At 42.9% G+C, this 18,125-nt stretch overlaps 1 protein-coding gene across 1 annotated transcript in view; it reads right to left on the bottom strand.

The window, feature by feature from the left end:
* LRP5 (LDL receptor related protein 5) overlaps nucleotides 1-18,125 on the bottom strand; it is a 149,096-nt gene that overhangs the window by 79,606 nt on the left and 51,365 nt on the right. Inside the window, exons 3-5 of the mRNA XM_073563223.1 lie at nucleotides 6,159-6,356; nucleotides 3,505-3,701; nucleotides 1,920-2,051 (exon numbers count right to left, since the gene is read on the bottom strand). Of these exons, the coding sequence (XP_073419324.1) occupies nucleotides 1,920-2,051; nucleotides 3,505-3,701; nucleotides 6,159-6,356 (527 nt within the window). The remainder of the gene's footprint in view (nucleotides 1-1,919; nucleotides 2,052-3,504; nucleotides 3,702-6,158; nucleotides 6,357-18,125) is intronic.

Genomic DNA, 18,125 nt, shown 5'->3' with positions numbered 1-18,125 from the left:
CTGTAAACTAAAAGTTAAGCTTTCTTTTAAAATGTCACTCCGGTAGCCCAATTTAAAGATTGGTGGTGTGTGGGGGGGAGGACAAAACAAAGAAAAGGCATTTGCTTCACAGAAGGTATGCATAAATTTTGGTAGACAAAAAACTCCACTCTGACACGTTCGCCTGGGCCCGTAAATTCTAAGGTGGTAGCTACGGACAACTATGGAAAAAAGGGGGAAAAAAAACAAAAAAACTCCGCTTTGGAGCAATTATACAGACTGACAAATGACTGCAAACCATTCCCATTGCACAACGGAGCTGTTCATTTGTAAATGAGCCGTCCATGGCCTTGATCAAGAAGTCTCGCTCGGACGTGGCATAGAAATTAGCCGTTTGATTTCTAAAGCAAATGTTTACTGCTCACAGACATGTACGTTAATGGGTTGGGGTCATCTTCTGACCTCTGACCTAGCGGAGAATAGAGAAGTTAGGGAAGGGCTTTGTTCTAGTTGCAGGCCTCTTTCTGTGGGCCCATACTATGTGGCGGATTAGAAGGCCGTTTCGTACATTTATGTTATAAATGAAAGGAAACGGATATCTATACCAAAAACAGACCTCTAAAAAGCGAGTGTTGTCAAAAAAAAAAAACTCAGTAAATGACAAATCAATGAACTGCGTCATCCATCTTTTCACACCACTGACAAAAATACACATTTTGTTGTTCTTTACTAGGTAAGTGCTCCCAAATATTGCGCCAATTCTACAAAAAGTACAACCAAAACATGTTTACTGTGGATGATTTTTTTTTTAAACAAACAATGCTTTATTTATCTGAAAAAATAAAAAATAAAAATTGCCTATACACTTTAAAAGGGAACCTTTCAGCAGGACTGCACACTCCAAATTATTTATACGCCCATGCAGCTCTTTAAAAGGCAAGTCCAGTTATACCTTTACGTGGCCGGTCCGTTCCTCCATTACTGAGAAATCAGTGTTTGAATTGATAGACAAATGAGGCTGAAGAGCTATGGTAGATCTGAAGCCTCTGTCACACCAGCTCCAGTCTCCACCCAGCGCCGCCTCTTCCTGGACAAGGAGTAGAGCTGGAGTAACAGAGGCATCAGATCTACAATAGCTCTGTAGCGTCCTTTTACATATTAATTCAACCACTGATTTCTCAGTAATGGAGGAATGGACCGGCCGTGTAAAGGTATTTCTGGACTTGGCATTGAAAATAAAAAAAAAAATCTACATGCGCATATGAATGGTTTGGGGAGTGAAATTGTGTTGAAATTTTTTTTCTTTTTTTTTACATTCATGATGCCCAAACCGTGGGTAGCATGAATCAGAATCTGGCTGTGTGATTGCGGCCAAGCATGGTTTACTGAAACGCTAGAATGTTTAGGAGAAAATACATTTTAAAAAGCTGCTGGCCTACTCTAGAGAGAGACCTGATTAGACAGATGGTGGCCCCCAAGTGATTTACCTTTCATGCTTTGTACACACATGGGAGAGGTCGGGGCAGGGGGGCAGCCGGCGCACGGGGCAGCCGGCGCGGCCTCTCCCTACAAACCGTTTTTTCTGAAATGCTGCAGTGCTTTCGGGCTCCAATTCCTGTAGTTTGGGCAGCTTTAATTGCGCTTCTATGGTCTTAAAAATTAGTTTAGCTCAACTGGAGGGATTCTGGTTCTGGGGCCACATCTGACATTTTAGACAGCCAAAATTTTGATGGATCATCTCTTGCTTCAAATACTATATTGAACAGACCTGCACCATAATATATAAAAGCCTATCTCCTCTAGGAGTATTTTAGATAAGAAACATTTTCCGACTGAACCGTCGTCTGAAACATTTGACAAGTTTATTGCCGACAATGAAGGGACGCAAACAAATTCAGTCTTATAACGACGTTAGAAAACAGAAATAATGAATATTTTACCTGTTTTGCACGATTTTCCATCATCCATCAGCTGCACCCCAGTTGGACAGGCACAGCTGTAAAAGGGATCCCTTGGCGACAATAAGCAAAGATGGGAGCATCCACCATTATTGTCATCGCACGGCGTTTGGACTGAAAAGAAAAAACAGTAACATCAGAGACGAATGAAACGTAAAAAAAAAGCACATTCTGGCATTATTTATTGGTCACGAAGATGCTCACTAGTGATGAGTAGAGTTGAGCGACTTTGGTCGGAGCGGGTTTCGTGAAACCCGAATGAAACAAAATAAGTTTCAGATGAAACTCGTCCGACTAGAGCAAAAAAAGTCGGAGTTTCGTCCGACTTTTATTTCCCATTGACTTGCATTGGGGTCGGGTTTCGGACGAAACTCCGACTTTGTTTTGCTCTAGTCGGACGAGTTTCATCTGAAACTTATTTTGTTTCATTCGGGTTTCACGAAACCCGATCCGACCAAAGTCGCTCAACTCTAGTGATGAGCGAATGTGCTCGAATAAGGTGTTATCTGAGCAGGCTCGTCTGCTAACAGAGTGTCTTCGGCAGGCTCAAAAAATATGTTCGACTCCCTGCAGCTGCATGTCTCGTGACTGTTCGACAGCCGCAACACATGCAGGGAGTGCCTGTTTGTTAGACAATCCATGTATGTGTTGTGACTGTCGTACAGCCGAGAGACATGCAGCTGTAGGGACTCAAACATATTTTTCAAGCACGCCAAAGACGCTGTCTCTGCACCAGAGCATGCTCTGATAACACTTTATTCGAGCATGTTCACTTATCACTACTGCGCACAAATCCTAGACTCGGGTGGCAACTTCTACTGGTCTAAGTCTAGATTCACACACCCAATACTCATGGTCCAAGTATGGACCGCGGACTGGTTACCGAACTTATATAGGGCTATGCGTCTGATGAGAAAAAAAATCAGGGTCCGGTCTGGACATCATGGAAGGTCTCACGCCATGAATGTCAGATGTGAAAAACTGTCCTTAAAGCTGGCAGCTCAAGACAGAATTCATGTCAATGGATGCAAATATCCTAGACTCTATGGTTATTGACACATACTTCAGGAAGAGGTTAGACGTGTCTACTAGAAGGTGTGCCACCTGTGGAGGAGCAAGGACTGGGACAGGCTGCTTGTGTCGGAGATGCGGCATCAATCAATGGTCCAAAACAGTAATCTGAAGTAAGGTTTACACAAAATTTTTAAAGCCAAACTGGTTTGGCTGGCAGATTGAGCGCCGAAACAAGCAGTAACGTTCCTTCGGCATCATCCTTTCATGAGCTACTTGACCAGCTACAGGATATCTGATAACAAAGTCAAAAAACGTTCTTCAAGTGTTGGAGACCTGATAGCGTATGGATTTACCAAATTTTGAGAAGAGGACAGCAGCAACCTTAAAGTCCCATAAAGTCTATCTTAATTTATCACTACCTAAAGAAGTTGAGTAATACGCTACCTCCAAGGATTTGAGAGCTTCGGGTCTGGTTTCACCCCATGGTGCATTTTATGGCTTTACACATTAAAATCAGACAAGGTGATCAATTAATTGTAGGGACAAAACTCACAATGTGGCTGTCGTTCCTGGCTAAAAACTTGTATGTCCATCGGAGAATAAAGTGACTTAAGGATCTCTCGTCTTTTTTCTCCGATACGCTTGTTGCAGGCATGGATGGAACGAGTCTGCCAGTCCGTCCAATACAACGTATCTCCTGTCAGCGTTAAGGCAAATGGATGTGTGAGTCCTCCTTCTACAACCTTCTGCCTGTTGGTGGTACATGAAGACGGTATATGAAAGAACAAACCGGTTACAAGACACAACATTGAATAATGGATCACAGGGTGCGGTCTGGTTTCCAAAAAAAAAAAGCTCAGGTAAATGATACAACTATGCAAAGCTGCTCAAACGATCCACTGAGCTCCACAATAAAGTGTCCACTATGTACCATAAATCTACAAATTGTATCGGGCCAAAATCATGCATGTGCTAATACATGTACCATCGAGATTTTTTTTGGTATATCACTTGGAAAGTTTAACTGGACACACTTGAAAAAAGACTAACAAACGTTTTCATTTTTTTTCTTCTTAATATTTCTGTGTAACTTGGAAAGTTATGAAACTTTGCAAATTACTCTATTAGGGGATCTGATTTCATTCCTAAATCTATCTACAAGTGGATTCCAAACCCCGGCTTTTCAAAAGTCTCTTGGCCTGCCTTTAGCTGCCTTGATGTCAAAACATACTCATTGGGAGTACATATGATGGCAGTGATCAGTCAACTCCTCCTTCTATTCCCAGAAAGAGCCAATAAGACACATGCTCACCCTTTCACTGCCATCATCTGTACTCCAAATACTTTTTTTTTCCTCCCTTACAAGAATGACCACAGATCCCCTATTAAAGTGTGGATTTCAACATTCTAGTAAATTTCGGAGGTAGAGAACTAGTGAGAACCCATTCAGCCAAGTGGAGAGGGCCAGGAGAGAATGCAGCTGTCCACAGACATGGGCAGTAGAGTTAACAGCATCTGGCCAGTAGAAGACAAGTATTGTCTAGAATGATTTCCAATAGCAATTAAATTAAAAAAAAAAAAATACAACAATTACGTTAATTAAAAGAAAGCAATATATCTATATAATTTATATATATATATATATATATATATATATATATATATATATATATATATATATATATATATATATTTTATGTCTTTGTGATCAAAATAGTGCTCAGTGCCCTATGTTGTTTACATGCACTACTACCAATTACTTACTACAGGGTATCTGCTCATTTTGGTTTTTTTTTTTGTTGGGTTTCCTCTTTCAGGAGTAGGTCAGGGCTTTTTTGCAGCTGTTGTCCATGAGTTTGCCTCATTAGGTCCATGAATATTAAAAATTAATGGATTTGTTAATACAACCCTCTATTTTCATCATTTCTTCATGTTCTCTTTTCTTTTTAAATTGAGCCTTTATTCTGAACAGTGTTTGTTCTGCTGTCAGTACGTTTTCCAGAAATTAATGCTGAAAATTCCTGTGAAATTCCACACGAGAGCAGTCTAAACAGTGGCGGAGAAATGCTGGGAAAGGGTCAGAGTTGGATTTGGTGAGGCAGTGACATTCCCCCACCAAGACACCACACCCTTTCTCTGCAGTTAAAGAGAACTTGTCACTTTTCTCAAGAATTTCTGGGGTCTCGTTGAAGTCAAGACAGTTCGGGCAGCTTTATATCCGGTTACTGGTCAGTACGTTCTCTAGAAAGTGAATATACAGTAAATTGGGTGCCAGAACTACAATGGGACTTCTTAAAAGCTGAATTTAGTACAAAGCTTCCCAAAGTGAGACATGACTTGTTAACCAGTTAGATGCTGAGCCCACACCATTGCCGAGCTTCAGCATAAAGAGCAAAAACTGCACCGGCTCCACTAGTGGTGCTCCCAAGAATTAGGGCCTTCAGGGATATCATGGTCACAGGTTCTTCAGACTGGAGTCTGCTGGCAATAAACAGCAGAGGTGGCAAGAAAGAAAAAAAAAAAAAAGAAGTTGAGTGCTCTGATGATACTTTTGGTCACTTCTCCATCAGGCTCCACCCTCTTGTGGAGTCAGGATGCTGCTGAAAGTCTGGGAGGACAAAATGTTCCTGCCGGTGGGGAAAGGTGGTTTAGTAGAAAATTTCTACTGCAACAGGGCAAGAGGTGTGTAGAATGCTAAAATTGCAGTTTATAGGGGAAAGAAGCTGCTGCTATTCGGAGAATGGGTGGTACTGCAAAAAGAGGAGGTAATTTGGGGGACTGTGTTGCAGCCACTGGTGAAGGGAAGGAAAGTGGGACAATGCGGCTGAAAGTGCAGGAGGTACAAGAAGGGGCACAGTATAATATTTGCTTTGACCCTTATGGAATGGAAGTATGCATTGCAATTTGGTATTAATTTGGGGCCGATCGGGATGTATATTGTATCTGGCATTTGTTTGGCTCTGCATGATAGCATTTGTTAGATGGTGAGACCATATAATCACTAATGATTGTCTGGTGAGACAAAAATAGAAGACATTTGAGAAGCCCAACTCCACTATTCCTTGCACAAGAAGAATAAAGAGATGCTTGGTCAGCCATTTGACCTAATCACTGAAGACTGCCCCGCTCCCTCCCCAAACTTGAGGCTAAGAGGAAACACAACTGTAGAGGAAGCCATGAGAAAACTCAAACAAAATTTTTTTTTACCTGAATGAACCATCCAAATTGGCTCTATGAATAAAACTCAGTTTGGCATCTGCCCAATAAAGTTTCTGTTCATCCAGGTCGATTGTTAGCCCATTGGGCCAATAAATATCAGAGTCCACTATGATTTTCCGCGTGCTTCCATCCATTCCAGCCCGTTCAATTCTGGGGGTTTCTCCCCAGTCAGTCCAATACATGTATCTGCGAGGGGGGAATAAATAAAAAATGGAAAGTGATCAACTGCAATGGAATAAGTTACAGAAAAATCAAACAGTCTTGCATACCAGATATAACACCTTAAGGTAAAAGTTCATGAAAGTGGAGAATGAACAACAACCATACAAATACCACAGAACACCTTTAGAGGTCGTATGGGAGCCTAAGCTTTGGAGAGTCAACGGTTTTGAGGACATACACAATATCATTACTCAAATCTGGTAAGCACTCTTAAAGTCTCCACACACATTAGTCTAATGCCGGTTGAACCCAAGGGTTTAGCCAACAGTATGGCGTGACGCCGGTCAACTGATGGTCGAGGAAAAGGTCGATCGGGCATGTCCAATTTCTGATTGCCGTAGATAAGCCACCAGCCAACAAGTCAGTCAGCAGCTTTCTCAGAGAACAAAAGGCAGGCTTGGCATGTGTGTGGGAGTCGGCTGACCACTGAACCATCGTTCAAAAAATTGTACGGCCAAGAGTCTCCTAATGTGCGTGGCCAGCTTTAGCTTGGACACCATGGCGCTCCATAGCAGGAGACGTCCTCCCAAACAATAATACAAAACGCCACACCACTAACTCAGATACGTGGCAAAGATTTAAGTTTGAATAAGAAGTCAGAATGTGGAAACATTAAAAAAGACCAACATTAAGATTTCAGTCCATCACAAACTTTGATGTGCTTCCCCTGTAACAGGGCTATCAATTGTATGCTTATTTTTGTATTTATTTTTACATGTAATGTATGTTTTTTTATATATTAGATGTATTGATTGCATATTATTGTTTTATTCAAGACTGAGACCAACGTCTGAGATAGATCGGAATGTTAACGTTGGCCATCGTTTTTAATTGCACATGCTGACTTCTCAATAAAAAAAATTAAACCTCATCTATGAGCCACGGCATTTCTTACTAGTATGCACAATGTATTTTATTTTTTTTAAGTTAGATTGTCCAGGTTACACAGATGTATCCTACCTTTTTCTTCTATAAATGCAGCCTCCTCAGAGAGGAAGAGGACTTAAACTCTAATGTCACCTATTGTATATGGCAATCCTAAAAGTCAAGATCAACCCTTTAGTGGACCTTACCACACGACTAGTGATAAGAAGCCAAACCAGTCAATCCATTTTCAAACACGTGTTTTGGGGTGTTAGCCCCTCATCAGTGCACAGCAGGAGATCAAATTGGCATTAATGATACATAAAGTTGTATTTTAGCCTTTTTCATGCTACTTCTCGTCTTGTACTCAGCACAGACACAGGTCTGCGAGTACTTCTGGTCTGGAAATTAGGTTTGCACTTGCTGTAGTCAACAAGTTTATCAGAGCCTCCTCAACCTTGACCAAACAGAAGTTATAGAAGAACCAAATGAACAGAGGAAATATTTGCTTAACTGGAATAAGTTGTGCAACACAGGACCGGTCAAAGCAAAACGCAGAGAGAGAGGTAACAAGTCGGTTTTGTTGCAGCTACAAAGATGTAAGTTGGGAATGCGAAAAAGGAAGGAGAGGAGGTATGCGGAAGGCATTTACCGAGAAGACATCCAAGGCCACATAAGCAGAGACTCAATGCCCAGGAGAAATATTATGTGGGAAAGGAGGAGTACTGCACACCTATGAGCTCATCCACACACACAATCAATTGTATTCAGAAATACCACAGGAACTTCAACTTTATGACTTGGGACAGTACGTTGGGTGAGAAGATAAAAGTGAAAGCTTGGCACTTGGCGGTAAAATCACTCCCACCAGTTCCTGCCAATGTGACTGATGTCGTTTAATGAAAATTAATCACTGCCAATGCATTGTTAGAAGACTTGCTACAGGCACTGGAAAAAAAAAAAAAAGGTGTATAACTGGACAATGGCACCCTTTCAAGGAGTCCCAGATGCCACCTATGAATTGGCATTCCTTAATTTCTTTGTTCATACTGGTGGTATTGGCTCAGTTGAGTTTTCTTAACAGACACGTCAAATAAATTGACTTCATTGGCAAATCCATATATAACAGGAAAAATAAAGTTAGATGGGTTAGAAAACTATCCCATGTGTAGTGAATCCCTTACATGTATTCTGGTAGGTCAGTGTGAACACAGCCTTATGTGCCATGCTGGAGGTAGTTTAGGAATACATCATTATAACAAAGCATTTTGTGATTGGCAATCAAAATTATTCAACCGGCATTACAAATTGGGTTTTTATCAAAATGTATAACATTTCTGCCATTTTCAACAAACCAAATAGAAATATGGCAAGAGAGTGGTCCGAAAAGTTGGGAAGACCCCATTGTGCTGCATAAACAAGGAAAGGATGCAAAGGCACTGATTGAATGTTCCCATAGATACAGTTGGAAGAGTTGTTCACAAGATCAAAGTTCTAGGCACATTAGCTACATGAAAGTGGTGGACAGAGGAAGCCATTACCGGCTACCACCACCGAAGAGGCCAGTGGTCAAAAATCCTCAAGACTGCAAAACACCCGTAGCAAGATTTGGTGGCAGCAGCACTGATGTTTCAGTTTGCACATTAAGACGCTTATCAAAGGTTGAAAGTTTCCATTCCCAAACTCCAAGACATCACCTTTACAGACTCAAAAGCACAAGGAAATTGGCTCAAATATGTTCAAAACCATAAAAATAAATATAAGAAGCTTTAAGACTCTGGTCTGTGCAATGATGAAACAGAAGTGTAAAAGGTTGAGGGATGAAGCATACCCTAAAAAAAAAAAAAAATTTACCCTGCATAGTACAGCACGACGGGGGCTCGGTGATGCATATAGCGAAACATGACGGAGGTTTGGTGAACCTACAGTACAGCTCACGACGGGGGCTCAGTGATAACATGGCGTGCTTTTCTTCCTCTGGCACTGGAAACCTACAGTACAGCGTGACAGAGGCTCGATGATGCCTCCTACAGTACAGCGAGACGGTGGCTTGGTGATGCCTCCCACACTATAGCGCGACGGTGGCTAGGTGAGGTCTCCTACACTAAAGCACGACGGTGGATTGATGCCTCCTGCAGTACAGCACAATGGGGGTCTCTGTGATGCTTCCTACTGTACAGCACGACGAGGGTCTTGGTGATGTCTCATACGATACAGCACGATGGGCGTCTTTGTGATGCCTCCTACAGTTCAGCACGATGGGCGTCTGATGCCTCCTACAGTACAGCAGGATGAGCGTCTCGTCTCCTACAGTACAGCACGATGGGCGTCTCAATGAGGTCTCCTACAGTACAGCACAACAGGAGTCTCGGTGATGCCTCCTACAGAACAACACAATAGAGGATCAGTGGCAAACTGGGGCTGCTTTGCTTCCTCTAGCACTGGAAACCTGCAGTGTGAGGAGGACAAGATGGATTAAATCAATTAACAAGAAAAGCTAGGAGAGGACGTCTTGTCTTCTGTGATGAAGCTGAAGATTGACGCTCAGCAGGAGAATGATCGCAAGCTTGGCTTCAGAAGAAGCCTTTAAAGATTCTGGAGTGGCTGCCACCAACGCCTGACCTGATCCCCAAAAAAAACAAATTTGGGTGGGTAGCAGCACACAAACCCAAGAATAGTAGGGAAAGAGACGCCATTCTTGTTGAAGAATGAGATAAGATTGCCAGAAGCTGATGTCTAGCTATTAAGCGTTTACAGCAGGTCATAACAGCCAGAGGACCTCTATCAAGTACTAAAAACACTGGTCAGGCATGGCTTGAATAATTCTGAGACTGCAGTAAAGGTGGCACTTCTGAGAGAATTTCGGGAAAGCACTTGTCATGTTAGTTGTGTGGAGATATTTACATTGCAATAAACCAAAACACAAAGCAGAAAGTTTGTAAATTTTGCCAATTAATCTAATTTGCAACAGGTGTTAAGTAATTTGTGTAACAGAAGAGACGCTTCAACAAGGAATGCGGTCAATCATGGAGGAAGACTGACTGTTGAACTCAAACGCAGATTTAGTAGAGATTCGAGGCAATAAACTCAAGTTATATGGAATCCTATAAAACTAGATCTGAATCAGCTCCAACCTTCGTGCCCCCAGAAAGGTCAGCGTGCTCAATTTGACAAGTTGGCATAAAAATGGAATGTATCAGTATTTTTTATTATTATTAGTCATACATAAAGCTGCTTTTAACCTCCAACTGTAAATATTTTTATTTTCTGTACTTAAATGAGGGACAGCCTAAATGGTTAATTTGCATCTTCTTAAATGGAGTATTGTCGGATAGAGCTTGTAAAGACAAGAAATTTTGCAACTTGCTGCTTCTTAAAATTTTTAACCATTCTGTTGTTTACAGCTTGTTTCCTTGGAGACCGACCACCACTGATAGACAGAACATCTGCAGTGCTTACAAGCCTTTTCCTCTTGAGCTTGTAAGCACAGTCTGGAAGCTGGCCAGGATCACTGGAGTGTGCCGATATCTCTTAACCCTGGTCCTCGTCAGTGCAGTGCCTACAAGAGAGACGACTGTGGTGGTCATTGTCCTAGGCAACGAGTTGTAAACAAAAAGGAGCTGCTAAAAAAAAAAAAACAACACTAATATGGCTGAAAATTTTAATAAGAAGTAAACTGCAAAAGTGCTTGATTTTACAAACACTATCTGACACTAATCATCTATGAAGATGGAAATAGCCCTTTAACAGCATTTAGGGATAATCTTTACATGTAATCTAGATCTGATCTGTGCACAGAGGGGATAAGACGAGCTTTACCCATCACTTTGTTTGCAATTTGCATACTTCCAGCCACATTCCAACTAGACGTGTCCAGCCTCACTTGTATGGAGCGAAGTCACACACGTTTAGTCGGTATGGGACCACATGTATGCAAATCACATATTTGAGATCATACTGATCCCGGCGCAGGAGAATCCACACAGATTCACACGTTTGCAGTCACATCAAATGTCTGCAAACTTAATTAGGGCCCAAGCCTGGACAACCCCTTTAAATCTTGAAAATTTCACAGCTGTTGACAGCTGCAGCTTGTACTGAGCAGTGCAAGATCTCAGCGGTAGCAAGGAGGAGGGTCACTGAGGAGTCGTCAATCAGGTTAGCTGGGCAGAGATTAAACTTTCATAAAGAACTATGCAGGAAAGATGACCCATTAAGTTTGTGCCGCTTTGCCATGGAAAACCGGACCAGGCCAATCTGTCTTCAGTTTTGTGTATGGTATCCTGGGCACCACTCATCCTTACTAGACCCCCCCAAGATGTCAGAGTGCACATCATGCAGTCATGGGTCCTAGCAAGAGCTAGAGACGCCCAGGATGTGGGGACGAGGACTTCAGACGCAGAAATGAAGACTGGCTGCCAAGGAAGACTGGACGCAGAACCAAAGAAGTACAAATGGAGTTACTGGTCATATCAGTCAGTCATATTAGTGAGCCATTTACTATGTGACAAAACAACCTCCTCTTTTCTACGGAACCAGATTTCATAAATAATGCAGCCGCCACCGACGTTCAATCATTTTGATTTATTATTACAGATAAGTTACAAAATAAAATGTATGAGGCAGGGCTATTAATCACAAAATGGAGCTGCTAAAAGTAAGAGTAATCTGTCGGCAATCCAAATACGAGTTATCAGATAAAACCCATCTATAATAAAGACATAAAATAAATGGGTAATGATACAATAAATCAAGACAAACTATCACAAAAATACAATAGACTTCCTCCTCCGGCCTCACTCAATGGTCTTCTACAGCCACCCACAAAGATGGCCACACACTGGACCTCATCTTCACCCGCCTCTGCTCCCTATCTAACCTCTCTAACTCACCTCTTCCTCTCTCTGACCACAACCTGCTCACATTCTCTTCCCTCTTCACTCCATGTCTACAATCCCCACCCCACAAACTTAAACACCCTCGCAGGAATCTTAAACACCTTGACCTACACTCATTCTCTGAATCCCTCCTCCCTCTTACAGATATAAGTTCCTTACACAATGCGGATGACGCTGCCGCTCTATATAACACCACAATAGCTGTAGCTTTGGAATCCGCTGCCCCACTTACACATACCAAAACTCGCAAAATCAACAGACAGCCCTGGCACACCAGCCTGACCAAAGAGCTGAGGCGAGCTTCCAGGGCTGCTGAGCGCAGATGGAAAAGATCCCACTCCAACGAGCACTTCATCGCATTCAAACAGTCCCTCACTACTTTCAAGACCACACTCGCCACAGCTAAACAAACCTACTTCTCATCTCTCATATCCTCCCTGTCTCACAACCCTAAACAGTTATTCAACACCTTCAATTCTCTCCTCCGCCCCCCAGCACCTCCTCCCTCCCCACTCATCTCAGCTGAAGACTTTGCCTCATTTTTCAAGCAGAAAATTGATAACATCAGGGACAGTTTTGGTCAACAACCCCCAGAGCCCTTCCTCCCGACTTCCCAGCCCTCCACCTTCAAAACCAACTTCTCCACCATTACAGAAGATCGACTCTCCACTCTACTCTCAAGATCACATCTCACCACCTGTGCACTCGACCCGATTCCATCCCACTTCATCCCAAACCTCACCACAGTCTTCATCCCAACCCTAACCCATCTTTTCAACCTATCACTAACAACTGGTGTTTTCCCCTCAAGCTTTAAACATGCCTCCATCACACCTATCCTCAAAAAGCCCTCTCTTGACCCATCCTCTGTATCTAGCTATCGCCCTATATCACTTCTCCCATACGCCTCCAAGCTACTGGAACAACACGTCTACCTTGAACTGTCCTCCCATCTCTCTTCTTGCTCCCTCTTCGACCGCTTACAATCTGGCTTCCGGTCACACCACTCCACTGAAACTGCCCTTACTAAGGTCACCAATGACCTCTTAACTGCCAAGAGCAAGCGACACTACTCTGTCCTCCTCCTCCTGGACCTGTCGGCTGCCTTTGACACAGTGGACCATTCCCTATTATTACAGACCCTCTCATCCCTCGGCATCACAGACTTGGCCCTCTCCTGGATCTCATCATACCTAACAGACCGGACATTCAGCGTCTCCCACTCACACACCACCTCCTCACCTCGCCCCTGTCGGAGTCTCTGTCGGAGTCCCACAAGGTTCAGTCCTTGGGCCCCTGCTGTTCTCTATTTACACCTTTGGCCTGGGACAGCTCATAGAATCTCATGGCTTTCAGTATCATCTTTATGCTGATGACACACAGATCTACATCTCTGGACCAGATATCACCTCCCTACTAACCAGAATCCCTCAATGTCTGTCCACTATTTCATCCTTCTTCTCCACTAGATATCTGAAACTCAACATGGACAAAACAGAATTCATCATCTTTCCCCCATCTCACGTGACCCCCCCTACGAACCTATCAATTACAGTAAATGACTGCCCACTCTCCCCAGTCCCACAAGCTCGCTGCCTCGGAGTAATCCTTGACGCTGATCTCTCCTTCAAACCACATATCCAAACCCTTTCCACTTCATGCCGACTTCAACTCAAAAATATTTCACGCATCCGTTCATTCCTCACCCAAGAATCTGCAAAAACCCTAGTCCATGCCCTCATCATCTCTCGCCTTGACTACTGCAACCTCATGCTCTGTGGCCTCCCCTCAAACACTCTCGCACCCCTCCAATCTATTCTAAACTCTGCTGCCCGACTAATCCACCTGTCCCCCCGCTATTCCCCAGCTTCTCCCCTCTGTCAATCCCTTCACTGGCTCCCAATTGCCCAGAGACTCCATTACAAAACCCTAACCATGACATACAAAGCCATCCACAACTTGTCTCCTCCATACATCTGTGACCTCGTCTCCCGGTACTTTCCTGCACGCAACCTCCGATCTCACAAGATCTCCTTCTCTACTCCCCTCTTATCTCCTCTTCCCACAATCGCATACAAGATTTCTCTCGCGCATCACCCCTACTCTGGAACTCTCTACCACAACATATCAGACTCTCACCTACCATCGAAACCTTCAAAAAGAGCCTGAAGACCCACCTCTTCCGACAAGCCTATAACCTGCAGTAACCACCGATCGACCAAACCGCTGCACGACCAGCTCTACCCTCGCCTACTGTATTATCACCCATCCCTTGAAGATTGTGAGCCCTCGCGGGCAGGGTCCTCTCTCCTCCTGTACCAGTTATGACTTGTATTGTTTAAGATTATTGTACTTGTTTTTATGTATACCCCTCCTCACATGTAAAGCGCCATGGAATAAATGGCGCTATAACAATAAATAATAATAATAATAGACTAGTTCTAGACCTAAAATTAAAGAAATAAGACATCACCCTCAGATAACCATAATGCTTCTAACGTCGCAAACTTTACTACTAACTATCCGGCTATAGTACCGGCGGCTACGGTAGCCAATCACACAACTCCATCTGACTGTCACTTTTTAAGTGGCAAAAATTCGGGGGAAAAAATAAAGCAGATTAAGGGATAATATATATATTACACACATACACGTGGTCAAAATTGTTGGTACCCCTCATTTAATGACAGAAAAATTCACAATGGTGACAGAAATCACTTGAATATGAAAAAAGGAAAAATAAATCAAAAATCTATGAAAATGAACAAATGAGAGTCAGACATTGCTTCTCAGCCATGCTTCCACAGAATTTAAAAAAAAAATAAAACTCATGAGATAGGCCTGGACAGAAATGATGGTTCCTTAACTTAATATTTTGTTGCACAACCTTTTGAGGCAATCACTGCAATCAAACGATTCCTGTAACTGTCAATGAGACTTCTGCACCTCTCGACAGGTATTGTGGCCCACTCCTCAAGAGCAAACTGCTCCAGTTGTCTCATGTTTGAAGGTTGCCTTTTCCAGACGGCATGTTTCAGCTCTTTACAAAGATGTTCAATAGGATTTAGGTCTGGGCTCATTGAAGGCCACTTCAGAATAGTACATTTTTTTCCTCTTAGCCGTTCTTGGGTGTTTTTAGCTGTGTGTTTTGGGTCATTTTCCTGCTGCAAGACCCATGACCTGCGACTGAGACCAAGCTTTCTGACACTAGGCAGCACATTTCTCTCTAGAATCCCTTGATATTCTTGAGATTTCATTGTACCCTGCACAGATTTTAGACACCCTGTGCTAGATGCAGCAAAGCAGTCCCCGAACATAACAGAGCCTCCTCCATGTTTCACAGTAGGACAGTGGTTTGTTTCTTGATATGCTTCATTTTTCCATGTGTGAACATGGAGCTGATGTATCTTGGCAAAAAGTTCAATTTTTGATCTCTCCATAGGACATTCTCTCAGAAGCTTTGTGGCTTGTCAACATGTAGTTTGGCAAATTCCAGTCTAGCTTTTTTGATTATTTTTTTTGAACAATGGTGTCCTCCTTGGCATCTCCCATGAAGTCCACTTTGGCTCATACAACGACGGATGGTGCAACGCCGTCCTCCTGCTTGTTTCAAGGCTCCACGACATCACGCTCCTGCACAGGTATACTTCTCTGCCCTGTTGAGGGCAGAGCACAGTACTGCATTGCACAGGCGCTGGGCCTCTCTGACTTTTCCCGGCGCCTGCGCAATGCAGTACTTAATAATAAAACTTATTTTTCCTATCTTGCAGGTCGGATAGGGGGCTTATCTACAGCATAATTGAATGCTGTAGATAAGCCCTGAAAGGCGGTGGCCGTATCTTATATCGGCCAAAACTGCTGTCAGGTTCCCTTTAAGTCACATGGTGTCCATTTCCCTGCGATCCTCCTTGAGATGCTTCTACTCCTTAATTGAAGTCCAGCTGTGTTTAATTAAACTGATAGGACTTGATTTGTAAAGGCGCACACCTGTCTATATAAGACCTCACAGCTCACAGTGCATGTCAGTCCAAATGAGAATCATGAGGTCAAAGGAACTGGCCAAGGAGCTCAGAGACAGAATTGTGGCAAGGCACAGATCTGACCATGGTTACAAAAGAATTTCTGCAGTACACAAGGTTCCCAAGAGCACAGTGGCCTTCATAATACTTAAATGGAGAAAGTTTGGGACTACCAGAAGTCTTCTTAGGCGCGGCCGTCCAGCCAAACTGAGCAATTGAGGGAGAAGAACCTTGGTGAGAGAGGTAAAGAACAACCCTCAAGATCACTGTGGATGAGCTCCACAGATGCAGTAGGGAGATGGGAGAAAATTCTACAAATCAACTATCACTGCAGCCCTCCACCAGTCGGGCCTTTATGGCAGAGTGGCAAGACGGAAGCCTCTCCTCAGTGCAAGACATATGAAAGCACGCATAACGTTTGCTAAAAAACACATGAAGGACTCCCAGACTATGAGAAACATACAAAACCTACAAGAGACAAAATGAGTCATCTTGTTGACGGTGGGATGGCTTTTATGCCATTTTTGATTAAAAACGGTATTAAGAACTCTGATATTTAAATACACTTTTGCGCTTTACTTATTTAGTTACAGCAGGGTTTTGCTCATTTTGTCTCTTGCAGCTATTGTATGTTTTCTGGTCTGATGAGACAAAGATAGAACTTTTTGGTGATAATTCTAAGCTGTATGAGTGGAGAAAACCAGGCACTGCTCATCACCTGCCCAATACAATCCCAACAGTGAAACATGGTGGTGACAGCATCATGCTATTGGGGAGTTTTTCAGCTGCAGGGACAGGACGACTGGTTGCAATTGAAGGAAACCTGAATGTATCCTGGATGAAAATCTCTTCCAGAGTGTTCTGGACCTCAGACTTGGCCGAAGGTTCACCTTCCAACAAGACAATGACCCTAAGCACACAGCTAAAATAACAAAAGGAGTGGCTTCAGAACAACTCTGCGACCGTTCTTGACAGGCCCAGCCAGAGCCCTGACATAAAACCAATTGAGCATCTCTGGAGAGACCTGAAAATGGCTGTCCAGCAACGTTCAACATCCAACCTGACGGAACTGGAGAGGATCTGCAATGAAGAATGGCAGAGGATCCCCAAATCCAGGTGTGAAAAACTTGTTGCATCATTCCCAAAACTCATGGCTGTACTAGCTCAAAATGTGCTTCTACTCAATACTGAGCAAAGGGGCTGAATACTTATGACCATGTGATAGTTCAGTTTTTCTTTTTTAATAAATGTGCAAAAATTTCTACATTTGTTTTTTATCCAGTCAAGATGGGGTGCAGAGTGTACATTAATGAGAAAAAAATGAACTTTTTTGAATTTACCAAATGGCTGCAATGAAACAAAGAGTGAAAAAAATTTTAAATGGTCTGAACACTTTCCGTACTCTGTGTGTGTGATATATACATACAGATTATTTTTTTTTTTTATATTAATATACCACAAACAAAAACATGAAATCCGCTTGGAAAATGTATCAGAAAAACACATGTAAAAGACAAATCTTATAAGTTTTGAACACAGTGCTTTTACTGCCAAGAGGGAAGGTTTTGGGCACAGAAAAAACAGCTGGAAAAAGCCATGTGTGAACACACCCTAAGGGTTCCGCTGCCAGACTCCTCTGGCAATTAAAGCCAATTGGCGGTCTTTTAAGAGCTCGTTTAGACCGGCCAGCCACACTTCCTTGTGCACAGAACGATGTGCTGCCGAGAATGAGGAGTTTTACGTAGGCTTAAAATCCATCTCTCTCAATGATCGCGTGTTTAGCTCGTTCGTTGGAAGACGGGATGTCTGTTTACAAGGCCGATAATCAACAAAATCACTTGTCGACAACCCTTTCTTAAAACTAAAGGTTATGCCTCGTTACAATAAAAAAACCTCTACTCGCTCTCCCCGATGCTGTGATGTAGTGGAATGACACATGCTGCCCAGCACCC

Source organism: Dendrobates tinctorius, unplaced genomic scaffold (assembly GCF_039654945.1).
Source record: "Dendrobates tinctorius isolate UK_male_01 unplaced genomic scaffold, ASM3965494v1 ptg000384l, whole genome shotgun sequence".
NCBI classification, from domain to species: Eukaryota; Metazoa; Chordata; class Amphibia; order Anura; family Dendrobatidae; genus Dendrobates; species Dendrobates tinctorius.
This window is presented reverse-complemented; position numbering and strand designations above follow the sequence as displayed.